General features: G+C 40.2%; 1 protein-coding gene across 1 annotated transcript; it reads left to right on the top strand.

Moving 5' to 3' along the window:
* Positions 1 to 245: 245 nt before the first annotated feature.
* Positions 246 to 27,084, top strand: supt20 (SPT20 homolog, SAGA complex component; the record flags this gene model as incomplete). Its single annotated transcript, XM_083889655.1, is given in 25 exon segments — positions 246 to 296; positions 10,814 to 10,870; positions 10,872 to 10,910; positions 11,016 to 11,051; positions 11,205 to 11,330; positions 12,211 to 12,337; positions 12,440 to 12,543; positions 12,755 to 12,871; positions 12,988 to 13,041; positions 13,262 to 13,401; positions 13,524 to 13,680; positions 13,800 to 13,856; positions 13,999 to 14,076; positions 14,792 to 14,961; positions 15,051 to 15,083; positions 15,177 to 15,288; positions 15,900 to 16,005; positions 16,427 to 16,582; positions 17,741 to 18,053; positions 18,138 to 18,253; positions 19,092 to 19,147; positions 20,235 to 20,345; positions 22,261 to 22,351; positions 23,090 to 23,178; positions 26,145 to 27,084. Coding segments are annotated over 25 exon segments (2,646 nt in total). The 3' UTR covers positions 26,295 to 27,084.
* Between the last annotated feature and the right edge of the window lie 21 nt (positions 27,085 to 27,105).

Below are 27,105 nucleotides of genomic sequence, written 5' to 3'. Positions count from 1 at the left end.
CTGATGTTTCCTTTTCTACTTAATCTGAATATTTTGTGGTTCTAAGTAAGACATTTGAGTTTTTCCTGAGAAAAGAAAAACCTCCACAGGGCAAATACATCCAAAACTAACATCAAGCTAAGCCACTTAAATTAAACAGTGTTTGTTGGTTCAGTGATTATCCGTCGCTCATTCTTGTCTTCTATCATCCCCTCCTCGTGTCTCGATTCCTTTATCGCTGACGTTGATTCGGAGTTTTCAGCAAGATGTCCAACTCTGACATTCAGCCTGACACAAGCAGCAGCTCTTCTCTGGAAGTGAGCCATTCAACACCTTTTGTTTCAGAGACTGTTGGCTGTCATCAACCTCCTGGGTCTGGATGCATGGATGGGGAGCAGGTGATTATTTTTGTTTTGGACTTTGCCAAAGAAATTTGCAGAATTTTCCTCCAGGCTTTTCCTTCAGATTTGTATCTGTGCTGAGTCCAGGGTGTAAGAACTAACAGCATGTAAGAGACTCAGGGAGGTGCATCAGTGGCTTTCGTATACATAAGAGTTATACATGATCTGTCTGGTTTGTCCATTTGGACTGCTGTAGAAACATGGTGGCGCCTTCAAAAAGCAAGGCCTCAAAGACTTCAAATCATTTTATTTTAAAGTGATTATTTAGCCGACTTTTACGAAAGAAAACATGGGTTGTATCTCCAGCCTATGACAATAGACCTTAATGAATGTGACACACTTGGCCATTGAATTACTACGAGGCACTAAAAGTACTCAAAACATTACGATTTATATCCAGAATGATTTGTCATCTTTTAATAGTGGGTCCCTTGTTGAAATGTTTTGGAAACACTGACGTAAAGTCAGCAAAAGTCACTTTTTGCATTAGCTAATCTAACATCATTCGTCAATAGAAGAGCTTTAATTCAATTAAAAAAAACAATTTATTTCATGATAATTCAATTTTATTTTTTTTATATATCTAAAGCGACATGGCCCCCTAGAGGCCATACTCATTATGACTTGACCTCAAGTGCCTGGAGTAAAGACAGGAAAAGTCTCTTGTGGATTTCATTATCCTGTCTCTGGTCAAAAACTTGGAAGATTGAGCACATGCTGGTCACCAGATCCAGCTGTGATCCCAGCTGGTGCACATACATCCTAACCATGGCGTAGTTTCTTTCACAAATGTGCAGGTTTTACCCTAAACACGAGGTGGAATGCCGAGCATTTGTGGAATTCCCGTTTGCCTTTGGGAAAGTGTGCGTCTGGGCATGAGCAAACGACTCCATGAATCTTCCTTCTCTCTCTTGCTCGCTCAGCTTCTGCCCGCAATGAATGAGCTCAGCTCAGACCTCACAAGGAGGGGAAAAAGTGCTGCGAAACAAACACTCAAGAAACTGAATGAGTGCCACAGGAATAGAGGCCTTTGAGATTCAAATCGCTTGCTAAATTGAAGACAGGCTTCAGAAAATGTCTTTCTCCTCTCTGTTTCACCATATCTTCGTCTTTCAACTTGTCCCTTTAGGGGTCGGCATTTTTGTCCTCTCCCTTGAGTCCGACTGTCCTCATGTCCCCCTTCACAAAAATCCACCTGCCCAGAAGCTCCATCTTCTACATCCTTTATCCATTATCATTACTATCCCTTGTCTGCACATGACCAAACCATCTCAACCAACACCATATTTGGTTCATACTTAAAAACTTTACACGTATTTCTTTCCCTGGGTTCCTTCAAAGGGCTCAAACTGAAGCACATTCCTGTATCTGTCTCACCTAGTGCTGAATGCAAGTCAGAATTTATATCAGTGAAGATTAGTCATACCTGCATTTTCTTCTGCACACAGCTTCAGTGAACGCTCATGTGTTTTGAGGCCGTTGCTTTAATGAGACAGGCATTTTTCAAAGTGTAGCCTGCTACTGCTCCTCCAGACTTGTCGACGCCAGCTTTAATTTCATTATCTAAACTTCACTTTGAAATGATTTCTGTTTATTTTCGATTGATAAAGAAAAAAAAAAAAAAACGAGTGACTGAATACAACGCATGTTCTCCCTGTGTGTGCGTGGGGTTTGTCTGGGTTCTTTGCTTTCACTCCCACATGTCTAAAAACATGCAGACGTAAGTTGGAATCTCTAAATTGCCTGTATATGTGTGAGTGATACGTCTCTATGTGTTGGCAACTTCTCCAGGGTGTAACCCATTTTTGTCAGCTGGGATTGGCACCAGCAACCCCGGGAACCCTCATGTGGAGGATAAAGCGGCAGACAATGGCTGAGTGGAACACATACTAAACTAACTCCTATAATTCCGGATGCTCCGGGGAATTATTTAATCTGCTTTTGAAAATGTTGGATTTGTAACTTGGTGACATCCTTTTCTTTTTTTTTTGATTGATGTTATAAACTCCCACACAGCTGTGGCGTTCGTCTCTCTGTCCAAGAGAAGAAACAGACGGAGATGGAAAAGTCTCCTCTCGCACACTTTTCCAGGTCTCGTGTCCAACAAGGTGAGAGAATGAAGAGGAGAGTAAAGAGCAGCAGGGAGGGAAATCAGAAGTGGATGAAGCCAATCTCATGTCCTTTCCCACTGGACATGTTTATCAGTCTCACACAGACATTCACCCTGCTGTACATGTCACTGGCACATCTCTCTATTTCATTTACATGTTTATCTCTTGTCTAAATCTCTCTCCACAGTGAGTGCTTGTTTGTTGCCCTGGTAGCTCATCAAAAAAACACACAACCAAAGCTCATGGCACCACAGCAAAACAATGACCACATCTGGAAGAGCCTCTGTTTTCTGTAAACAAAAAAACATGGGTCTTACTGTAGAATGTTCTTAAACGGTGACTGATTTATCAGCTTTCAACAGTTTTTGGATTTGAAAGCCTCCAACAGCTTGGGCCTAAAAAAGCCTTTCACATGTCAGGAATTTATAAAGTCAGCCCATGTTTGTTTCTCATTACTAAATCATGGCATCAATAACATTTTCTTCTTACATACATTTTTCATTTGCAGTGGTTGTGACTTATTTGAAGCAAAAGCCCCCCGCTACACACTCGTCCTGTAAATTTACTGTAGGAGCAGCTGTTAAATGGATTAGGATCTCACAGGGAATAAAATATTTGAATGAAATTCAGCCAGCACAGCTTCACTGTCACCATTGAGAATGATATTTATATATTTGACATTTGTAATGTTGGTTTTAAGGGGTTTTATCATGGCTTGGAAGTCAGCTACAACATCCAGAGTAAATGGACATGTAGAGTACTTGGGGTGCTCTACAAACAAATATGGACAACCTGAGTTAGCCCTGTACAAATGTGCTCTACGTGCCTCAACAAACCAAAGTACACACTTTCTGTGCCGTTTACATTGTAATCAAAATGCTGTTTACACATGGCGGTCCCACTCGGCAAATCATCAGCCACTTGCCAGAGCTGCGTTAAAAGCGGACTAATTGTTTGCAGGTTTTATTGGTAGGCAACGAAATCCTCCAATCCTCCACATTTTGCCACGGATCAAGTCAAAGGTTCGTCAATGTTCCGATTTGTCACGAGAGTCACTTACGGTCCAACACATTGTCTTAATCTGAGAACAGAGCTCTGCTGCATACCAACGTTTTTTATGACTATAAATACATTTGCATAATGATTAAAGAAGACAACATGTGTATCAGACTGGTCTGTGACTCTCTAAGTCGACTGATGATTAACACATGGATATAGGGCCAATTCCAATTCCTATCTTAACCCTCGAGCTTAACCCTTAATCTTAACTGGCCCTCAAAACCAAGTGTTGAGGGTTATTTTGTCACTTAGAAATGGGACACCCCTTAAATGCAGATACGTCTTCAGACTGTAGGGGGCAGAATAACGTGAAAGCTGCGTCCAGTCTGTCAACTCCAAAAAAGAAGAAGAAGAACACATTTACGTCACGATTATTTAATACGATCCGTTTGTTCAGTTAGTTATAAGATGATACTCATACAAATAGCACAACCACTGACATATTCAGCTGACAGTTACCACACACCACGGCTTATTGAAAAGTAAACCATAGCAAACGATCGATTGTCCACACCGGCCGGCTATTGACAAAAGATCGTAAAATAAAAATAAATGTTACGCAACAATGACGTCAGTAATCCATAATATGGGCCTAAACTAAGATAAAACAATGGTTTTCATAATTGTTATATCTCTATTAACAAAGAAAATACTTAATCTGTAGTATACTCGTTTCGCTGCTTTCGATGCCATCTTTGTTATATGAAAACACACAATGCATTCTGGGTAGCCCTTGCTCCCAAGAGTGGTCTCGGAAAATCTCTATATTGAGGACGATACAGCCCTTAAACTTGACCCTCAACGTAATTTTTCTGAGAATCAGGACAGCACTTGCACTAGAGGGAGCGCACATTTTTGAGATTGAGGGTTAAGATTGAGGATTAAGCAAAGAATTGGAATTCACCCGAAGTCCTGGTAAGACAATTTTCCATGGTTCCTTGGTGCATTTCAAATGATGGAGGTATATTGACTTTATAAGTGTGTTAATAGAGCTGTTAAAAGTAAAGGACTGAGTTCTTGACTACATGGCTTGGCTTCGACTTGTTAACTTTTCCAGCGAGACCTTATCAATGACTCCAAATTGTTCACGCCTGTCTCCAAAGCAAACCCATAAAAGAAACCATTCTTTCCTGTATCCACGACACTGGAGTGGTGTCTCTCGGTTGTTGATGAACAAGATGAAGGCAGTCAGATTCGTTGCGCTGGCTTGTTGCATTCCTGACAGTCGGCCAAAATGTCTCTCCACACAGGAGTTTGTGTTTCACAAAGAACCTGCAGCCATCATCATCATCATCATTGTAATCATCATTGTCAAATTGGACCCTCACTCTCTTCTAATTTGGCATCTAGTCATTTGGCAGCCTCCTTTGAATCAAACTTCAAAATGGAAAGACTATCACGTGATCTTGATCCTGTATGGAGGACTTCTGCCACGCGGAGATGCTCACATGTCTTTCATTTCCATTGTGGTTCTCCTCAATAATCTACGGTGACCCGAACCCTGGCAAGCTACTTTGTCAGAATCTGGGGTGACGTCTGGCTGCTTGTGCCTGATGTTATGGCTGTTCTCCTCATTGCTGAGCTGTCTTCCGTAAATCCTTCATACTTAACTCATCGCTGACTCCAGAGACGTCTTCAGCGGTTTCCAAAGACTCGCTCCTCTGACCTCAGCACGACATTTTCCCAAAGAGAACTGCTGTTCAGCGGATGCTTTGTCTTCTTTGAAACCCTTATCTGATGGCTGCGTGTGAAAATCCCAGTTCATCATGAGTTTCTCTAATACTCAGACCACTTAAGTCACATTTACCCCTTCTGCTGCTCAGTTTGAGCTTCAGCAGGTTGTCTTTACTACATCTTCATGCCTCATTGAGTTGCTCTTGAGTTGGCTCACTACGTATTTGTCAACAGTTCAACAGATGCACCTAATAAAGTAGCAGGTGAGTGTATAATTGTTTATTCCAACTTCTAAACCAAGCGTAGTATTGACTGCTGAGGGCATAAAGAATGGATTAACGTCTTAGTAATTGACTTGATGAAAACCTGTCAGAGGGAAAACTGCTGCCAATGTGTGACTCACTTTGTTTCACTAATTTTTAGTTTATTGTTTTGTTTACACACATAAATAATCATTCAACCAACAGTTTCACAGATAGATTTTTATCACAATCCAACAAGTGATGTTACGTTGATCAAATCCTTGGAACATTCGCAGGCGCCTCATTTTAATTTCTTAAAAACAAGAAACAAACAATATTTCAGCAGCATCAGCAGCACACATGGACTCAATTGACCAGATTACATCATTTTGAGAGAAGGCCAAGAATATCAAACCAAATTATGACATCTGAAATTGTAAATTGGACACATGGCCCTGTGTGGATGACACATTTCTCCTCATCATTTCATATACCAACCACAGGAGGAACCAAACTTGCAGAGGATCATCCGAGTTGTCCCAGACCAGCTCATCTGAGAGTGCAGATTACAGATCAGCATCTCCCAACAAGCTCAGGCACAGTCATAGAGTATGCATCATTGTGAGCGTGAAACAAGCTCCACATGTCACTCCTGTTACAATATGCCAAGCACAGTAGACGGACTGGAACACTTATATGGCCACAATTCCTGATGTGCAGCCACCTTAACATCAGGGAATTCAACCGTGTGGGAAAGACAGTATTAAAATACTCAATGACCCCTGAAACACAGAAAAGGTATGACAGCAGCTCTTCACACCACTAACTCAAGTTACACTCAGCTTGCATTGTGAGCAGCCTGACTGGCCTTACAGCAGGTATGTGGTTCCAATATCTGAAAGGGCCAATGTTTAGGATTTAGTGGTATCTAGGGATGAAACTGCATACCCCTAACCCCCCACTGCAACAAAGTGAAAACCTTCTGCAAACAAACTCCATGAAAGAGGGCCTGCTCAGGTGTAATGTAGAGGGCATCTTAATATTCATGTGAAACTCACAAATGGTTGCTTTAAAACTGTAGCACACAAGTTTAAAATCCAAACCATTGTCAGATGGCCATCTTGCCCATGTTGCCCGGTGACATTCCCCCACTGCAAGAGATGATTCCTTTTATTCCAAAACAGACAACAGAGGCAATAGCGAGTAAGTAAGACTGGAAAAAGTCTCAGTTTCAAGTTTCAGATGTGAATTCAACGACTCAATAACCCAGTTGTGTTGCACTTTGACGGGATAAATGCTTCATGCCTCAGGTCTGACATTATCGCCTGTCAGAGCCCTGTCTTCAGATGAAGGATGGAGCGTACAAGTGATATTACATCATTTCTCTTCACATAGAATAGAAGAGGCAGAAGTTGTGCACTGCAGCTTTAAATGTTAGATTTGAGCTCTGGTTATGCCAGAAATTAACCTAAAGGGGTAACAAATACGACGGGACAAAAGTAAGTGAATGTAAACAAGGGGTTTTAAAGAGTTCTCTGGATCAAAATGGTTCTTACTGGAACCATTAGTGTTCCCAAGAACCCTTGAAAAAACGCTTTCTTCGGGAAAGGGTTTTTTCAAAAGCAAATGGATCCAGGTAGAACCTCAGCCCTTGTAGAAGGACCCTTTGGAACCATTATTTCTAAGAGTGTAGTGCAGGGGTCTCAAACTGGCGGCCCCCCACTTAATATCATGTTATAATGAAAACATGGCTTACGACCTCACCTTTTTTTAAACACAGTGTGTAGCTGAAGCACAGCTGCCAGCGGAGTGATAGAATATAATGTTTTTTATAACAGTAATAATAAATATAAATTTGGTCATAATTATCCCATTATTAAATGTATCATATATAACATCTAATTACATATAATAGTACGCTTGTTAGGGCCCAAGCCACGAAGGGCAGTGGCCAAAACGGCTCCTGATACGAATTTTAATTACAGTTGTCCACACTATTATTTATGTCATTTAAAATAAATGTAAATGTAAATTACATGTAAATGTAATACACTTTTTCCCCACTTTTTGTTCTCTAGGCCGGCCCCCTCTTGGCCACAATAGATGCTCATTGGCCCCCAGGTCATTTGAGTTTGAGACCCCTGGTGTAGTGACATGTTGTACACAAACATTCCTGACCTCTATATCTCCCTCTTTCTTTTTCAGTAGAACCTGCAGCCTCACAGCTTTTTGTTCTTCTTCTCTGCTTCATTTCCTCATCTTAAGTACTTTTTAACAAACTGTCAAAGATTGTCTTCTGGTAAAGACACATTTGCAGGACAGAAGCTGATGATGCTGAGTGTTTATATCATGAACTCAATGATCTCAAAGTGCATGCACTGACAGGTATTACAGTGTTGCTGGACACACAGATTTGGATGATGATGAATGCTTTTTGTCTTTGTAATAAAGCTGCCTGCTGACGTCGTGGCTCATGAAACTGTTGGTTGCTGCTGTGATGTCTGAGTTCCACATGCTGCTTTGAGGAATGCTTTATAATTTCCTTTTAATGAGGAAAATGAAAATAACCCTGTGGGGATTTTTCCGCTGAGGCATCACATCAGAGATAAATAATCTGCCTGATCTGATGTTATTTCAGCTGGATTACCCCACCTTTAAATCCTATCCTGATATCTGCACATAGCATCCTGGATGCATCCTACAAAATAAACTTCCATTTTGTTGGAAATGGGATTTCCCTCATACAAAACCCTGTCCTGCAGATTATTCATCTAACTTCTCAGTAAAATCCACAGTCTTGTCTTCATGTACAAGTTCTTTGAGGACACATTTTTTGGTTCATTGGAAGTGAGGACAGAAAACAACTATCTTTGTTTTTAATAAACAGTGGGAAAACAGTGAAAACTAAGTGAATTCTTATCATCTAAACCTATAAACCTGTTTGATTCTCTAATCTCCAGACATTTACTGCAGACCTTTATGGAAACATTTTGAGATTATGTACCTAAATGTCTGCTGTATATTGATAAATCAGTCAAACTCATAAAAGTAGAGGCAAGACTGACCTTTTAAACTGGATTTTAATTCAAATTGTATTTCTGTAGTAAGGTATTAGACTCTTTATGAGCAGACAGCTAGAATATGAGCTGTTACTCTCTGGCAGATGACACAAAAAGCAGACGTCATCGTTTAAAAAACTCCTTTGTGCCTACATCTATCAGACTTTTAAATAATGCTGCCTGAGGGCGTAGGGATTGTGCAATGGTTTTGTTGTATTTTACAGGGTTTTACGGTTTGTACAATGGGTATTATGGCATGTTATATGTTCCACCAAGGAGTGGGTGCAACATAAGGGTGTCAGTTGTTGAAATAACATGATTTGTATGTGCAATTTATTTATTAGTTAGTTTTAGTGTGTTTTTATCGCATTATGAGGGCATTCATGTGCACAGCATGGGTCCAAGACAAATTTCCCTATGGGACAATAAAGTTTATATTAATTGATTTGATTTACTTAATATTTATGTATTTGTCTTTCCATCTCTGCTTAGGTATTATATTTTGAAATTTTGCAAATATTATCAGTGTTTGGACTTTGCTAAAGGACAGCTCAGCTGTGGCAGTCAGCCGAATGAATCTGCTATCCTACTCTTCCCCCTACTGTACATTTATGGAATTTCGCCCATTGAAAAACAATACATTAAACATATGAAATACTGCATGCGCTCCGAGGTGAAAGTTGTAAGTAAAATAGCTCAATACACCTCTCTTAATCTTTTTTTTTTTTTGACAAAACGAATGCCTTACTGTTGACCTTCACATTATGGACACACTCATTAGTTATTATTATTATACATCATTATTACAACATGAGTAACAACAGTTTTTGTCAATAAAACTTGCACTGGTTAATGTATCAGGTATAACATGCAGTATCTGGCCTTTGTGTCCCTTTAGTCCCATATAGTGTCACTAGTACTGACATCCTGCCATTGTTAATACTGATAAACTGTTGTTGCATATTTACTTTGATTCATACTTTGACATAATCACAATAACTTCAGTGTGTTTATGGTCATCTGTGAATCTAAGTTGAAAATAAATTAGATTAAAATGCTTTCAGAGGCTCTGTATGTAACCTCTTTTATTAAATACTTGTATGTATATTTGTTTTGTTTGGCTAACATGCAGAAAATTATATAACGTTGGGGAAGTTGTGTTTTCTTTTTAAAGTTAAAGGCCAATTGCTTTCTCAAAAAGCAGTTTCTAAGCAGAATAACTGGGGATGTGTTTTATGCACAACTGTGTGCACCCTGGGAAAAATAGCAGACATATTTTGCTGATTAATTAAAGTGAAAATGCAATTATCCTCCAGCAGAAAATAGCCATGGAAAGAAGTAAACTTTATTTTCTGAACTAAAAATCGACTGTTGGTTTAAGAATTTTCCCACAATGTTTATATAAACAGACATACAGTCAGTGGCATGCACAGACATCTGGAAGGGCAGAGGAGAAAATTAAAGGGGCACCTACCCTATAAAGGGACATCCTTTTACAGCACAGCATCACTTTCTATCACCAAGATGGTCATTTTCTATTTGCACCTTGGTGAGAAACTTTATAAATGCACAATTTTTGATTGGAAGGGCACCCATAGAAAACAAATATATATATATTGTCTCGTTTATCAGATATGGGTCAAGCACCAGGGTTGTGAAGTGGACCCCGACTGTGGTTCCGCCCACCGCTCGTCAAACCGGAAGTTTAGCTGTTGTTGTCACACTGGAAGAAAATGGCTGCCGCTCCGACTTTTTTTCAATGAAGACACTGATATTTCAATTTCATTTCGTTGTTTTGCATCGGAGCTACAGTGGAACGCTATGCAATCCAGAAGGCAAGTCCACCCTGCTCGTTGACGTCGCCGTCGCTTTGTTGGTTTGTGTCGCGAACGGTGTTAACATCGTTTAGCGTAGCGGGTAACTCACAGGAGCTTGCCCACTAGGAACGGGCTAGCATGCTAGCATTAGCCGCATTAGCCTCAGCGGTCAGGCATCAACGAGCTTGTTGCTGCTCAGCCACTCACTCCACTGCTCTCTCAGTTATCCGAGTTCACTAACCGTAGCTACACACTTCCACCCACTCAAATGTACGTTTAATTACTTAATTCAAAATGTGAACATGGACATGAAAACATTTTAGCTCGCCAGTTTTCTTGGCTGCTCGTGTGTGGAAACTGATGGTTGCCAGTCAAGCTATTTGGCGTCAGGGCAACCTACCAGCATCACTGATTTGAGATTGTGAATTTGATTTGTCCATCATCTGCGTGTCCGCTGTGTCCACGGTGCAGGGTGTGAATGGTCACTATAGGAAGGTGACAGTGTGGGGCAGAAAGGACAGCATCGTCTACCCGTCCCTCGCCTTGCAGCTGGCGGTGGACCACAATGGTGAGTCTCATCCATCTCCATCTGACCATTCTGTCATTACTGGTGAAATGTTCCACCTCAGCCACCATCGACAGAATTGACTGAGCTGTTTCTTTTCACCTTTAGCAACAAGTTTTGGAATATGCATTGGATCGAGCCGAGGTAAATGCCAGTATATCAGATTTATTTTCTTGATTGTAGAGAGAAAACATGATTTGTATGTATCTCCGTACAACACCTTAAAGCTCTGCCAGTGTTAGTCATACATTATTCTGTCCAATTAGTCACTAACGCAGTGTATTATCCATTATTTAGTACATTGTTGAAAGTGCTCGACAGCGGCCAGCCAAAAGAAGAATCACATCCGGCGGGAGGAAGAGTCTGTATCAGAAGCTCTATGAGCTGTACATAGAAGAATGTGAGAAAGAGCCAGAGTTAAAGGTTTGTATTATCTCTCTCAGTTGTTACTACATGGTAATAATGGAATAATAGTAATTGCTGTCTGTATAAACAAGTAAAATCAGTGTTGTTTATTTAACATATTTCGTTCCACAGGTAAACGCAGTGTGCAATTTGTAGAACATTTAACATTAACAAATATGATAGATGAAGACAGGGAAACGGATTCATGTACACATTTACTCCCTTCTTTTTTGGGGGGGAAAAAAATGAACAATCAAATGCATAAAAGAAAAGAACAGTTATGATACACATTTCTGATGATTTGACCAGTGTGGCTCGGCTGTAGTCGGTGACGGAGTCAGAATCGTATGCTGGAGCTTAATCATTAAGGCCTTTGTAAACTAGCAGTAGCACTTTCTTAGGATTCTGTACTGTACAGGAAGTTTGTGACGTTCTGGTCTCTTGTAGAGAATATGATGGAAAAAGTTACTATGGGGACATTACTTAATGTGTTGATAATGGTTTCTTACTGTGTTTTTGCACATGTGTCTGAAATAATACTAATACAATATGCTTCTTTCTTACTCCTGGGTTCAGAACTGCAGTATTCACTGTTTATTAACTTCAACAAACAGCGAAAGTGATGTCTATGCATTAGTTTTCCGTTAAGTAATGTTAGGTTGGTTGACTTGAACTTAACTCAGAATAACTTAACTCACTTTGTTCAAATATGAACATTAACTGTAAGAACATGAAAAATAATTTCATATTTTTTTAATCAAAATAGACATTTTTTGTTCATAAATATCTGTGTTTCAGAGCTTTAAGCAGACGTGGGAGTCAAGAAAAGATTTTAGCTGGCATAAATACAACTGAGATTTTGTTGCAGATTGTCTTGTGCTTTTTTGTAATCCTGCAGAATTTGAGAAGAAATGTGAATCTACTAGAGAAGCTGGTATCTCAGGAGTCTGTATCATGTCTGGTGGTCAACCTGTACCCTGGGAATGAAGGCTATTCTTTAATGCTCAGGGGAAAAAATGGATCTGGTAAGAGAAGCCAGATAAGCAGATTCCCAAGTCCACCCAGGTGTTTTTGTTTTTGGATTTGTTGACCACAATCTGAGTCATACTGTGTTTGTTGTTGCCTAGATTCTGAAACAATCCGCCTGCCATATGAAGAGGGTGAACTGCTTGAGTACCTGGATGCTGAGGAGTTGCCTCCTATTCTGGTTGATCTGCTGGAGAAATCACAGGTTTGTATGCCAATGTGCACATACACATTATTTATAAGGTAATAGTGATTTTAATCGCGTGAACCAGAATATATTGTACTGAGAGTATCAAGAGCAAGGCTGTGTCGGTTTTCAGTTCTTGATATTTCCAAGTTCATGCTTAGGTTATTGCTTCAAACCATTTTTCTATTTTGTCAGTTGGTTGACGTTTACCTCTTTCTTTGTGTTTCAGGTGAACATCTTCCACTGTGGCTGTGTAATAGTAGAGGTGAGGGACTACAGGCAGTCTGGAAATACCAAAATGCCCACCTATCAGAGCAGACATGTCCTGTTGAGGCCAACCATGCAGGTAAACCACCAGGAAACCACTTTCACTCAGAACAAATCAATATCAAATAATCAATGAGATAATGATTGAGCAAACTTTAGATTTTGAGTTTTCCCTTCTGTGTTTTTGCTCTGCAGACTCTAATCTGTGATGTCCATGCCATGACTAGTGATCACCACAAGTGGACACAGGTGAAAAGTCATGTTTACTGTCTGTCTGATTTAAACACAAAAGAATAAATCCTGACACTTCTTCACAATCTTGAACTGCCCCTTTTGTGTCGTTGCCATCATCCTCAACAGTCTGACTCAGCTTAAGGGCCGTCCTTGCTCGTGTGTCTGGATTTTGTTTTAGAATCAGCAAATTGCACCTGAGTCATTTTCTCTGCCAACCTTTCTTTCTTTGTTTCAGGATGACAAATTACAGCTCGAGAGTCAGTTGATTTTGGCCACAGCTGAACCTCTTTGTCTAGACCCCTCCATTTCTGTCACCTGCACAGCAAACCGCCTGCTCTACAACAAACAAAAAATGAACACTCGCTCCATGAAACGGTATGGAATTCACTCACAGAGAGAAGAATATTACAAATGAGAGCTCATTTATTATTAAAAGAGAACAAAGTAAAGGCATTGATCATTTACGGATGCATGCTTCTTGTTAATCTGCATCATAGGTGTTTCAAGAGACACTCTCGAGCCGCACTGAACAGACAGCAAGAGCTGTCCCATCTGCCTATGCCACCACAGCTACGACTCTACGACTACCTACAGAGGAGGAAGGAGAGGAAGCCTGCTCCTGCCATAGACCTAAAGATCTCAAAGATCGGAAACGTAAGCTTCTTTTGTGTTTGGCCATGTTTTAATAGGAGGGAAGTATCTGTTGTGTATATGTTAAAGGTCAATGCATGTTGTCATAGTCCTCCTCTCTTACGTCCATATGTTTCTTGCAGTGTGTAGACATGTGGAAGCAGAACAACTGCCAGCTAACTGTACCGAAGGACATTGATGTAAGTAGCTCAGTATTCCTTCGTTGTACTGTCTACTTAAACATTTTAACTAAATCCACTTAAAACCCACTAATCTCCCAGGCAGATTGTTATAATACAGGGCATACAATATCAGACGGATGTGTTTTGTGTGCTGTTGTAGGTGGAGAAGTATGCTGTGGTTGAGAAATCTCTGCAACTGGAGGACTCGCAACCCAATACTGTGATCTGGCCTGCTGAGGTAAGTGCGGCTACAGCATTAACATTCTGCGAGGGTATAAATCAATGGTAATGGCTCGCTGTCAGATATTAGCAATGAGTCTTTGTGTGTGCACAATTCACAGTTTAAAAAAAAGGGCCTCATGTGTTTTACTCTGAAGTCTGAAAAAAAAGGGTTTATTGTAAGAAAATAGAATATTATATTATATATTTATTTAACAATTTTCACACTTTCACACCTGCTTCTACATTTGAATGTTGATGGACCGTGTTCATATCATTTGCCTTACTCTTTTCCAAGTGAGAAAGTATTTAGAAGAAGAATTATGTTTTATTGGCAGTGTAACAGATGGTGTGAGGCACAGGGAAGGTCATAAACAAATCCAAATTCTTACGTGAACATCAGTGTTGGAGACCACATATTAAATAGTCTTAACTTAATTTGTCAGTGCCTGTCTTATGTCTTCCTGACTGAATGGATAAATGATGCAGCATCATCTCACTCAGATTATTTTCCCTTTTTTTGTGTCCTGATTTGTTTGAATCATTTATAGGATATGGTGAAGCAGAATCTTTTGTAAAACATAATATAAAGAAGGGCTTGGAAGGTTATTACTTACCCTATATGTTTTTTTAACGGCATGTCAAAATGTGTTTATTCCTTCTTGCTCTACTGCCATTTCTCACTCAATTTTGAAACATAGGTAAAGTCGCCTTTGTCCTCTCTGTGTACACAGGAAGTTATAGACGACTACACGTTTGAGTGTGAGGTGGCCGGTCAAGCTCAGAGGACCAAGGTGTCTATCTTTCAGTCGATGGGAGATCCACTGGTGTATGGGAAAATCTACTGTGCTAAAGAACCAAATGCAGAGGAGGATAGCACAGACCTAAAGCTCATACATCCACCGTAAGGAGACAAATTCAGTAAAATGCTTGGGTCACATTTAAAATGGTCTCTTCATTTACTCATCTTCGTCTCTGTCATTTCATTCACAGCTTTCTTATAGGCTCCAAGATAGATGCAGACCGGTGAGTTGCCAATGTTTTCTTTTGCCGTGAAATACCTGATATACAGCTGTTTTGAGGACACGGTGTGACATTTGCTCTATCTCTGTTTCATAGGTTTCTTACTCAGTACAAAGGAGTGTACGAAAGGGATGTAAAGTGTCAGGTCAAGATGTCCCATAACTCAGGCAGCGTGGTACAGGCGCCTCCCTCCCCCAGCAAAGATGAGGTAAATGTGTGAGCTTTTTTTAATAGAGGATAAAAAGTGTCATCTTAAATTTTCCTGGTATTTTATTGCTGAATTTTTTAAGTATATTGATCCTAATGAATGCTAAAGTGAAGGATTGACCAGGCTTTTGCCAGGACCCATTTTCTTTATCAATGAATATTTACATAATTTCCTCAATTAATCAGTTAGTTGTTTAGTCCTTTAAATGTCATCATTTTTAATAAGTTTTCCCCAAACCTCACAATGATGACCTAAACTTGGGGGAATGGCTCAGAAAAATTGGGTCCAGACATTTTATGGAGCTTATTGTCCACACTTGATAAAAGCAGAAGACTGTCTGGGTCAGGTTCGTTTGCAACAGCAGATGAGCATGTTCATGTGAATTATCCGTTGAAGTTCAAGAAAATCTCCAGAGCTTTGTGGACATTTGCATTTTCACATACAGCTCCTGAAAATATCCCAACTTTAGTGAATGTCTCACAAAGAGGAGCAAAAAGCTTACTAATGGATAAAATGTTGCAGCCTGAGTCACGACTGTTAAGAGAATGATTCTAGTGTTAGTTTTTATGATGCAACTGTGGCTAACAAACTGTTTTAAATGTCATGCACAGGGCGATGGTATTTCTTCTATAGTCCAGACGTCTCTTTTGGGAAAAGGGGTGAAGCACAGACCTCCTCCCATCAAACTGCCTTCAGGATCAGGCAGCAGCTCCTCAGGTACATCTGCTCCTGCTAAGATGAAATACAAACATCATGTGGTTCCACTTTATTACTTTGGTAAACACACGCAGACTGAAATGAAGAAAGGAATAAAAATCTCTGCTTTAGCTATTATTATTCTTTTTTCATTACAAATCTTTTGTAACTAAAATCACATCCTTTGTTATGGAGTTCTGAAAATTGTAGAACACTCGAAAGCAAAGTTGACATGACAGATTGGTGGAAAAGATGAGCAATAAAACTTAAATGGCATAAAGAATCGGATAAGTTATTAAATATCCAGCAGAGGGTTAGAGAGATATTTATAGAGGAAGGTAAGAGAAAATAATCTCTTAAGTAGGGTTTAAATAGATCTATTTTAACACTCCCCGTTTATGAAAGGGCTGCACTAGATATTAACTCTCCTTTTTCTCTGCAGGTAATGCATTTAGTTCACAAACCACCAGTGGTCTGCTCAAGTGTCCTACGCCCCCTCCAGCCAAAAGCCAGTCTCTGAACAGGAAGCACTCATTGGAGCTGGGCCAGGTGGGCCTGCTGTCGCCTTCCTCACTCTCCCCCATGGGCCCCACGCAGAGTAAGTGAAGCTGTATCTGACTAGCATTAAGCAGGTACAGCTACTGGTGGTGGAGAATTAGTTGTAGTGGAACATGTGGCATGAGCTCCCCAAGTTTTCTAGACCTGGAAATTTGTCCTGATGAAAAATGTCCCTGTCATGGCTCCAGCTCTTATAAAAATATGAACGCTTAAAACTACAGGGACGTATCTCTGTAACTTGTCAAGCACACAGAAAATGACTTCACCATAAGCACAAGACTTTTCTCTGTTATGTAATATTGTGTATTTTAGCTGAAGCCAGTTGGCTTGAATGTTGTCAGAAAAATGGCTGATGTTTTACCATGACGAGACTCATTTTAACTCCACTTTCCGGTCGTTATTTAGGAAGTTTTGCTTCCATTTAGCCGAGTAGCTGTTTTTGTAGGTTTGCATCCACCACCAGCCTGTAAACTTGCAGGATAATCTCTTGTTTAAATGTACAATGTGTAAATTTGGAATTGAATGGTGAATTTGCAGCTGAATATCCCTCACTTCACTCTTCCCTTTTATGCTCCATATGAAATGTCACAGAAAGTGCAAGAGATTAAAAAAGACATGAATACAATTCATCACATACAGTATGTACAATCAGAAACATAATCAAATTAACTACACAAAACAATCACTTCACTGTGAAGCACGACTGACACCTAATGGTGAGAGTGCTACGAACAGGCCTTGACTCCATCCCTTTACTAAGTGCGTTGGGTAACTAAAGTGGCCTTTAAACACCAGAAAGAATGTGAACACTCTTTCCCAGCTTCCTCCACTCTTCTATTCCTCCTAATTTTACTGTTGCATACATATATATATTCTTGGATTATGCATCAGGTGTATGTAGGTGGAGCTTTGCTTTGATTTGATTTGTGGAGTAAACCTTCTTTTCAAAACGTGATGTGGGCAGTCTCTGTAAAGCAAGGCAAATTACATGTAAAAGTCTTATTCCTAAGGCTGCACACACATTTTATTTCAAAGGAATTCCAACAAAACATACCAATGAGTAGTATATTCAATTTCTGCCAAAAGAAAATAACAAATGTCTTAAATGTTACACACAGGACCTTTACAACTTATATGCAAGTATTCTCCTCCCTGCTAAAAAACACTCCTCTGTCTTTTTATACATTTTCTTTTTAAGGATCAGGAACCCCGAAGCCATCTACCCCCACACCCACCAACACACCATGCTCCACCCCGCACCCCTCTGACTCCCTCATTGCTCCTCTCTCGGTGACCCCCACGCTATCTGACCCTCCCATGGTTCAGAGCCAGTCGCAGCCTGCCCTCCTCACGCCTTTCGCTCAGCAGCAACTGGCTCTGAGCCAGCCACTGCCCGTCATGACCATTCCCCTGCCCACCATGGGTACGTCCATCACCACGGGAACCACCTCATCACAGGTCATGGCCAACCCTGCTGGGCTGAATTTCATCAACGTGGTCAGCTCCGTCTGGTAAGAAAAGACAGTCTGCTTCTGAACTACCACCTGCTCGTTGCTGTCAGCTTTTTTCTAACCATCCTGTTTTTATTCGTGTAGCAGTCCTCAGACCCTAATGAGTGGCTCTAACCCCATGTTGGGTCCAGGCCTTAACCTGAGTGGAATTCTGCCACCTGGAGGGCTGATGCCCACCATGCAGTCCGCAGCACAGACTGGTAAGACATTTTAGGAGCATGTCTCCTTATCTTTACCAAACTGTTTGTGTTCATGTGACCTGCAGACGATCCAGGGCCACAGAGTGTGTGAATACTAACTGATGACTCTGATGTCTGACCTCAAAGTACAAACCCATTTTATAAAAAATAGCTATAAACGTGTCGCTTTTGCTTGATGGTGAATGTGTCTTAAGTTACGGAAATCAGAAGTGAGCACATCAGGATCAGTCATGCTTGAATTTGTCACAAGAGTTGCTAATTGTGTTTTCCCTTGTTTGGCTCATTCTACTGAAAAAAGCCCCTGTAAATGGCAGAATGGCCTTTTCCAAAAGCTCCAGTAAATGCCTAAACATGATTTCATTGGCTCGTGTCTGTGCTGGAATATTTGAATTTGTATAATGTGATTTCATTGACTTTGAAGCCAAGGAAAAGCAGCGGATCTACAAGGTAGTTTGGCAGTGCACGACGCGACCACATTCAAAGTGAATGAGTAATGTTTGAGTTGACGCTTCCAACTTGATATTTTGTGAGTGCAGTGTTAAGTGTTATCGGCCAAGGACATTTTGAGAGCGTTTAACAAACAAAGTGGCTGTTCCGGGAATCAAGCGAGCACTTAAAAAGGCAGGTTTTTTTGGGCCCTTTAGAAAGCATACAATAACACAATTTTCCAATCCAGCCCAATATGCTTTATGCAGAAACTTGTCCAATAAGTGTGAATATACACATGGAAAGGCATTTTACAGAAAATGTTCAGGAAGTTGTGATGGTATATGAAAATAAAAGTGGATGGATCCTATTCTGTATTATTGCATGAGAGTTGACTGATTGTGTGTTGCAGGGAGTCATTTTGGCCTGAACAGCAGCACTGGGTTGAGACCACTGAACCTACTGCAGGTAGGTAGACGCTGCACCAGTTTGTCTGAATTACATAAAGTGCATTTATCACAGGGTATGTGTTTCTTATCTTGAATACAAACTCTGTGTGAGTCACCAGCACAGCTTTAATTCCCTCTCTCTTTTTTCTACTGCTCCCTTCATTTAAGATGCAGTCAACACTTTTAAATAAAGTTGTTCCTGTAGCAGGAGCATGAGTCTTCTTAACACGATGTCCTGGCTGAAAGTGAACGTCTCAGCCAGACGGCATCAGTGCCAACTTCACCCTCATAGCGAAAGCTGCTTGGTGACTAATGACAGATAATAGCACAGTGGAAGCATAGATATATATCACAGTAACTGAAAACTTTAATCCCTTAAATTATCTCTGTCATTTTCACTTCCATGTTGACACTTTTACAGTTTAAGACAAAGATGCGATTGTCCTCTTAGTCCCACAGCAGTGAAATTTAGTGTGACAGCAGCAGACAGTCAAGCTAAAGGTTATCAATAAATAAACATACATTGCCATACATATATATTATATTGTAAATACTGCACATTACAAGGAGCAGATACAATATTTACCTTAATATGAGACACTCATATTTTTCCATGGATTTTTTTTAGAACAGAGACAGTGGCCTGGACTTTATAAATGTCATTTTAAATTGAGCGTTTACTCGTATCTAACAGTTTTACATCAAGGGTTCTGTGCAGAGTTATGACAGGGAAGCATGTGATTGGCCAGCAGACTGTAACTTTTTCTTGTAAACATTTGTGACATAATAGTAGTAATAGTGAGACTGCAGAGTGCAACAAGTGGATGACTCCTCTGCTCTCTCCCTGCATTTGTTCTTCTTCTTTGTTTGCATAATAAGCTCCTGCTTCAAAAGCCAAACACATACTTATGGGTGGTATAGTCAATTTGCCAATTAAGGCTCCTGAAAGTTACACATTGAACCTTTAATCCCTGCTTTTTAATTATATCACTGGCTGTTTAGCTTTCCCCATGTTTTTTGATTGTTTTGATAACTTCTCCTTTCTACATCTCCCACCCTCCCTTTTATCCTCACCTTCCTGTTTGTCTCCTCTTTTTTGTACCCAGATCCCCTCTGGCCCTCTCATCTTTAACTCACTGCAGCAGCAGCAGTTGTCGCAGTTCTCCCCACAGCAGAGTCAGTCAGCCACCTCCAGTCCTCAACAGCAAGGGGAGACGGTGAGGCACTCGGACACACCTGCACAAAATCACAGACAACTATATACAGCCAATAGGTTTTGTTTTGGGGAAGTGAGAAATGGGTGTCAAGTAAACGTCAGAAGGATCACAAAAAGAAGACACAGCCAAACACTTGAGTAATAGTGGAAAATGAACGCACCGATTTCATGACAGCTGTCAAGGAGCGCTTACTGTTGCACAGTCGAGTTTGAACAAAGCTGCACAGAGTAATGGGAGAAATGCCCAGACTCCAACAGTGCCAAGTTATTACTGACACACTCCCAACAGCTGTAACTGCTGCCAGAACGTCCCATGATCACATAACGTTCTGGGCTCATAGATGAGAACTACTTCAATCAATACCATCTTTTGACCTTAATAATGGTATCACAATTTTTTTGTGTTGTGTACTCAAATATTTGGTAAAATTACACGGGTGTCTCGCAAAAGAAAACGCATTGAAACTTAAATAGGATCAGGAGGTAAGATTACACAATTAATACATGTTTTATGATACATTTATTAATGTATAAAGCTCGGCTCATTCATTCCACTCTGCGCTTTTTAAAAATTCATGACAAACAATAGTTGGAGAATATATTGAAGTAGTCTTTATATTTTAACACATTTCCCTGTATTTATTGTTTTCTTCGGGTATTATATGGTGTAAAATAGTTTTTTTTTCTTGCATCTGAATCTGCCTCTTGGCCACATCGTCATTGCAAAGGAGTATTTGTTCTCATTTCACTCGCATGGTTAAATGAAGGTTGAATAAATAAATAAAAACACTTGCAGTAAGATTATAGGGATGAATTTATGAATAGAGTTATTGGGAAAATTGCTAAAAATGCTCTTCTAGTTTGCAACAATATTGATTTATTCACATTAAGTCACATCATTCCAAGATGTCATGATTATATTGAAGATCCTTTTTATATGGAACTTACAGTTATTTTCAATCTTTTCTCAATTATTATATAAGTTGTTTGGTCCATAAAATGTTGAATCGGTGTTTCCCAAATCTTAAAAGGAAGATGTTTTCAAATGTCTTGCTTTGTCCACAACATTTTGTTTATATGGAGCAAAGAAACCAGACAATAAGTGCATTTAAGAACTTGAAAAATAAGATAATTTGGTTTAATTATTAAAGAAAAACTTATATAACTTATGTGTTATGCAAAACAGCACATTTATTTATTCCAGTAATGTAAGGAAAGGTGATTTAATAATTTTTTACAGACTATATTCAAAGAGTAAATTATATTTTCGATTAATATTAAAGGTGCCATATGTAAGAATGTGGCCAAAAACGGTTACTACATTCAAATTCAAAATACAGAGGTCTTTAAGGTTTCGTTTATGACGTAACTTGCAGTCCGTGGTTGCTCGGCAGCTGAAACTCTACTGACTGCAATGATTGGTAGACGGCGGTAGGTGGCGCCACATGCCAAAACATGATTTCAAAACATAAACATGATTTGCAGTCTGCAAAATATTTTTTTTAATGCAAATATTTTGTCTGTACTGTTGTTGTTGGTGAGTTCAGTTTGTTATATGAACATTATTCCTGAGTCTCTGTGACATATTAGGAGGATTTTATGCCCAGTTGCTTTAGATTTATTACATAATGCACCTTTAATAATAATAATCATCACATTTATCTACACTTTGATTTTATTTATTTTTTGATTTGAATTACTTGAAGTTTCATGAAGGATTTTTCTTGTTTTATATGATTTTTAACTTTCCCATAAACAAAGAGACATCCTGGGTTAAAAAAAAATAATAATTTGTTTTCAAATAACAGTTTAATACAAGTTTTTTGTATTTCATGATTGACATAAGTCTTTTGTGGTCACATGATTTTGTGACAGCTTTAATGATGATCTTGCGCAAACTCTTACCACTTTCGCAGGGTGACCAGGGGTCGGATCAAAGTTTAGGAAACCAGCAAACAGCGGTCATCAACCTGGGAGTCGGGGGCTTCATGTCTCCACAGGCAGCAGGTATGAACCACCCACCAACCCCACTCACACACACACACACACACACACAAATACACACACACGCTTATCTTCGTTCAGTCCCTTAAACTGTTTCAAAACAAAATGACACCATGTCACTAACTAGTACTAATAAGATGAGATTTACTATTGTGTTCATTATTTGTTATAACTGTACTTTACAAATCATGGTCTTTAACGAAACATGGTCATTTTACTGAAAGTTGTTACTTGTTCCACTAAGAGGAACAACGACTAACGACAGGAGAGACTGAACTTCCCCTTCTTTTCTGCTACATTTTCTTTTTTTCTGTTGTTTTTACTCCCCCACCCCCTCCACCCTTATGTCTTTACTTCTTGCATTGTCCTTCTATTCTTCTCCGTCAACCTTCCCCGCTCACTTGAACTTTTCCTGCTCATTCCATTCACACTGTTTTCCCACTTAACCTTCACGCACATGGTCATGCGCCTGTGCTGTCGATCCCTCTCGCTCTTTTTGTCCCCTCTTCCGTTTCATCTCCCTCCCTGTGCCGTGTGTCTGTGTGGTTACAAAACCATGCCTCACTTTTATCCTCACCGACATCACTGCCCCACTTTGACCTGTATTTTACATCCTCTGTTTTCATACTTTCCTCCATTCCTTTGCTTCTCTCCCTCTCCCTGTCACACCCGTCCCTCTGGGTCTCCCTCCTCGTCCTCGTCCTCGTCCTCGTCCTCGTCCTCGTCCTCCTTCCCCCTTAGTGCTGTCCCAGTTGGGCTGTGGGCTGGACGGGTCTGGGCCCCCGCTGCCTTCTCCAAGGCTTCAGCAGCAGCACCAGCCACAGATCCAAGTAATACAGCAACTTTAACATCTGTCATACACATGTACATTTTTCTTTTAAGAGTCAAAACACTGAGACTAGTTCATTCAGCCAACTCTCCATTCCTTCATTTAGCAGGAATTTTCATGAGCTACAGTAGATTAGGAGTAGACTAGGATTTCTTAAACTTTCTAACACATATGATAAATATTTGTCATATCTTAAATATGTAGTTCTGTTTTTTGGAACAGGTATATGTGAGGTGTTCATACAGAGTCTGGCCTGGGTCATACAGTGGGTCCGTGTGTTATAAATGTTGTGGTCCACCCATATCTACAGTGGTGCACAGTTGCGTGTAGATTAGGATTGTGACAATTAATCGCCAACTATTCTGATAATCAATCAATTTCTCTGATTTTTCAGCATCTTAAATGTGACCATTTTCTGGTTTCTTTTGCTCCATATAGAGATGCAATTAACGATTATTGTAATAATCGATTAACCTATCCAGTATTTTCTCGATTAATCGAGTAATTGGTCCATAAAATGTTGAAAAATGTTAATCAGTGTTTTTCAAACCTGGAAAAGACGACGTTCTCGAACGTCTTGTTTTGTCCACAAACCAAAACGATCCAGTTGTAATGATTTCTTTGTTATATGGCGCATAGAAACCAGAATTTATTGACATTTAAGGAGCTGAAACAATCAGAAATCTTGTTTTAAGAATGAAAAAACCCTCAAACCAGTAAACGATTATGAAAATAGTTGACGATTATTTAGTAATCGATGAATAACCGAGTAATTGTTTCAGCCTTAGCTCCATATAACAAAGAAATCATTAAAACTTAATCATTTTTGAGAAAATAATAATTCGTTGGAGCCCTAGATGAGGATGAGTTTAGGAGAATCCACACAACCTTTGTATCATATTGGAAAAGAAGTGAAAGATATCTCAAAACGCCACTCTTTCATTTTCCTGTATACAACCAATGTGTTGCTTTGTGAAAACGATAACGTCATATCACCACCTTTCTTGCTCTTGCATTCGCTGGCGATATCTTTGTCGTTGTCTTGTGTTTCAGCAGCGAAAAACATGTTCAGAAGGCCCAACTCAAACTAATTCTTCACTGTTCGCTATTATTTTAAATGTTTTCAAAGGTTTACCACTCAGTCAATTCTGATTTAAAGGTACAGTGTGTTGAATTTCAGTTGCTGCTGAATATCTCCCGCCTCAGCTTTTCCTCCAAGTGTGTTAAATAATTGTTGTATCCATCAGTTAGCAACAAAACTAAAAAGATTAGACATCATGGGCTTTTGTTAAAACAAGGGGGTCCACAATGGGGGTCTTCGTAGAGCTGACCCAGCTAGTGACTGTACCAAAATGTCCTTCCAAAATCTCAGATACAGCCGTTTGAGTTGGGCCTTCTTTTACCGGGCAATACCTTTTTCCTCTGCTGTCCCCTTTTAAGATCATGTTCCAGTTCACAAATGTAACACTGACTCTGTATAAATACCTTATTCCTACTTCCAAAAACAAAAACTATCCCTTCATAGATTATTTTTCAAATCCAAAGTATTAGGCCACAAAGAGGCCAATTTTTAATGATTATGATTCAGGACTTTTGGGATAATATTTGTAAATTTAGGTTGAGATTTATCACTTATTTTTTTTCCAATCCTTTCACCATTTGCCTTGTGGCGTCATTGTTATTGTAAGTATATGTAGATCCACATCATTCACTCCATCTTGTGTTGTATGTTTGGTTAATATGTTGTTTGACTTAAAGCTCACAGCAGAATCGGTGCTTTTCAGCAGAGCTTGTGGCACTTCTGATGGCAGCGACTAACTGTGTCGAAGTGGGAGGCATGTTCTCACAAAAGCACTTAATAGAGCATAATGTGAATTAGCATTATCGGGCACATACTGTTAAAATGTTGCTTACTGCACTACGGCAGACGGCGTGTTCCAGTGCAAGCATGAAGCATAAGGTGTTATTTAAGATTGATTTCTGTTTGTTTGTTTGCGCAGTTGAAGTTGCTGACTTACTGTGAGCAGAGAGCACGGCTGCTACATGTGCTGCATGTATGTCGTTGCCAGGATCACAGCCAAATAATCTGTGCCTCCTGAACGCCACTGGTGCTGCTTGACTGTATCCCGCCTCACTCCCCCAACACACACCGCCCTCCGCCCCCAAAATCTGTTTCCTCTTCCTTCTCATTCCCTTCTGCAACCCATTAACCCACTCTTCTGTGTTTCTCCGCACACTCCTGTACACAGCACCAGGCTTCAGTTCAGCTTCACTAACCAATGCCACTCGACGACGCGTCTGTGACACAAGTCGTCTAATCCGATGTCAGTCAGTATGTTTATGTGACGTTAAAACAAAACAACTAATCAAGGTGATGGTCTGACTAAAACGGGACTTTTTTTATACATCTACTAAATCAAATTTCTCAAAGTCGAACTAACACCCAGATAATGCGATTTGGACAAATTACAACTGCTTGTAACGTTCGACTCCAACTGGCTCAGATGCTTTGCAGATGTTCCACATGTTCCCACCCCAAAGGCTTTCGACATGGAAATATGAGAAGGCGCCAATACAGAGAAGAAAAATACAACAAAACCATTTTTTGGCCTGACGATAAGACCAAAGTTATACTCAGACAGCTCAAAAAGTCAAATATGTTAAAGTAAATGAATGATGATGAAGGAATTGCCTAATACTAATCAGAGGAAAGGCTGCGTATCGCCATCTAGTGGAGCAGAGGATGACACTACATTGGATAAATTGATTCCCTGCTCGTGCTTGTTCACTGGGACAAGGACAGTAGTCCAATTTAACTGTAGCTCAGCTAAACTGTGCGTGGAAACGTACCAACACACACACACCGTCGACCCCAGTGCTTGTTGCTTGTACCGGCGCACCGAAAAATCGCCTCTGATATTTTTTTGTTTGTTTGTCCATTTTTTCTCTCTCTCCCACACTGGACAGTTGCAATTCTTGCAGCACCAAATGCAGCAGCAGCAGCAAATGGCTATGGGAGCAGCGGCTCCACAGGGGGCAGTGCCACGGCAACATATCGCCAGCCAGCCAAGAAGTAAGAGGAAGAGGAGCACGCCACAGCCCCTCCCTAAGTCGTGACAGACTGACTATCACACTAAAAGCCGAGCTCCCCCCCCTTCAGCTACACACGGTCATGAATGATCCATACTGTGCTCTTTGTCTGCCTCACTGTGGAGACGACAGACGAAAAAACTTTTTCTGCCATTTGTTTGTCTTTTTCTAGCTGACAAATTTGTATGTAATGGTTGTCAGAGGTTTTGGAGAACCAAAACTGTGTCCACCATAGAGGAGGGGGAGGTTTTTATACAACATGGAGCCTTATGCTTAAAGACATATTTTTTGACATGAAACAGGAAAAATGGTTCTCATAAGTAGTGGGCTTCCTTCCACAATAAATCTTTTTTTTTTATGGAGGCCCCGCAGACTGAGGGGATCATAATCCTGATCCTCCCTCTGCCCCTGCTTGGTTGACCCCGATGGTAGAAACTGCCCTTTAAGCACGGATCCCCACTGAGCTTCTTGACACCAAATCCTCCACATAACCATTACATGTGAAAATGCAAAACCCGATCTTGGAGTAGTGCCTGGGGGCAGCTTTCTACCTCTCCGTCTGTTGGAAGTCTTTTCTTCTTCTGAGGACACTTTTCCCCGACAAAGAGATCAAACCCGAGGTCTCGAGATCAACATGCAAGACGGTGTACCTGCTTTTGAACAGCACATTTTGAAAAAGGCATTTCCCTTTTAATGAGTTCAGGAGCCATGAGCGTATTCTTACGAGACATCAACTGACTGTGTGTGTGTGTGTGTATGTGTGCGCGTGTGTGTGTGAGATGTTTCCGGACACTGAGAAATAATTTTTTAAGCAGTCTTTGTCAGCAGTTTTATTGTT

This window comes from Microchirus variegatus (assembly GCF_963457635.1).
Source record: "Microchirus variegatus genome assembly, chromosome: 5".
NCBI lineage: Eukaryota > Metazoa > Chordata > Actinopteri > Pleuronectiformes > Soleidae > Microchirus > Microchirus variegatus.
Note: the sequence above shows the minus strand (reverse complement) of the source record. Positions and strands in the feature narration are given on the sequence as shown.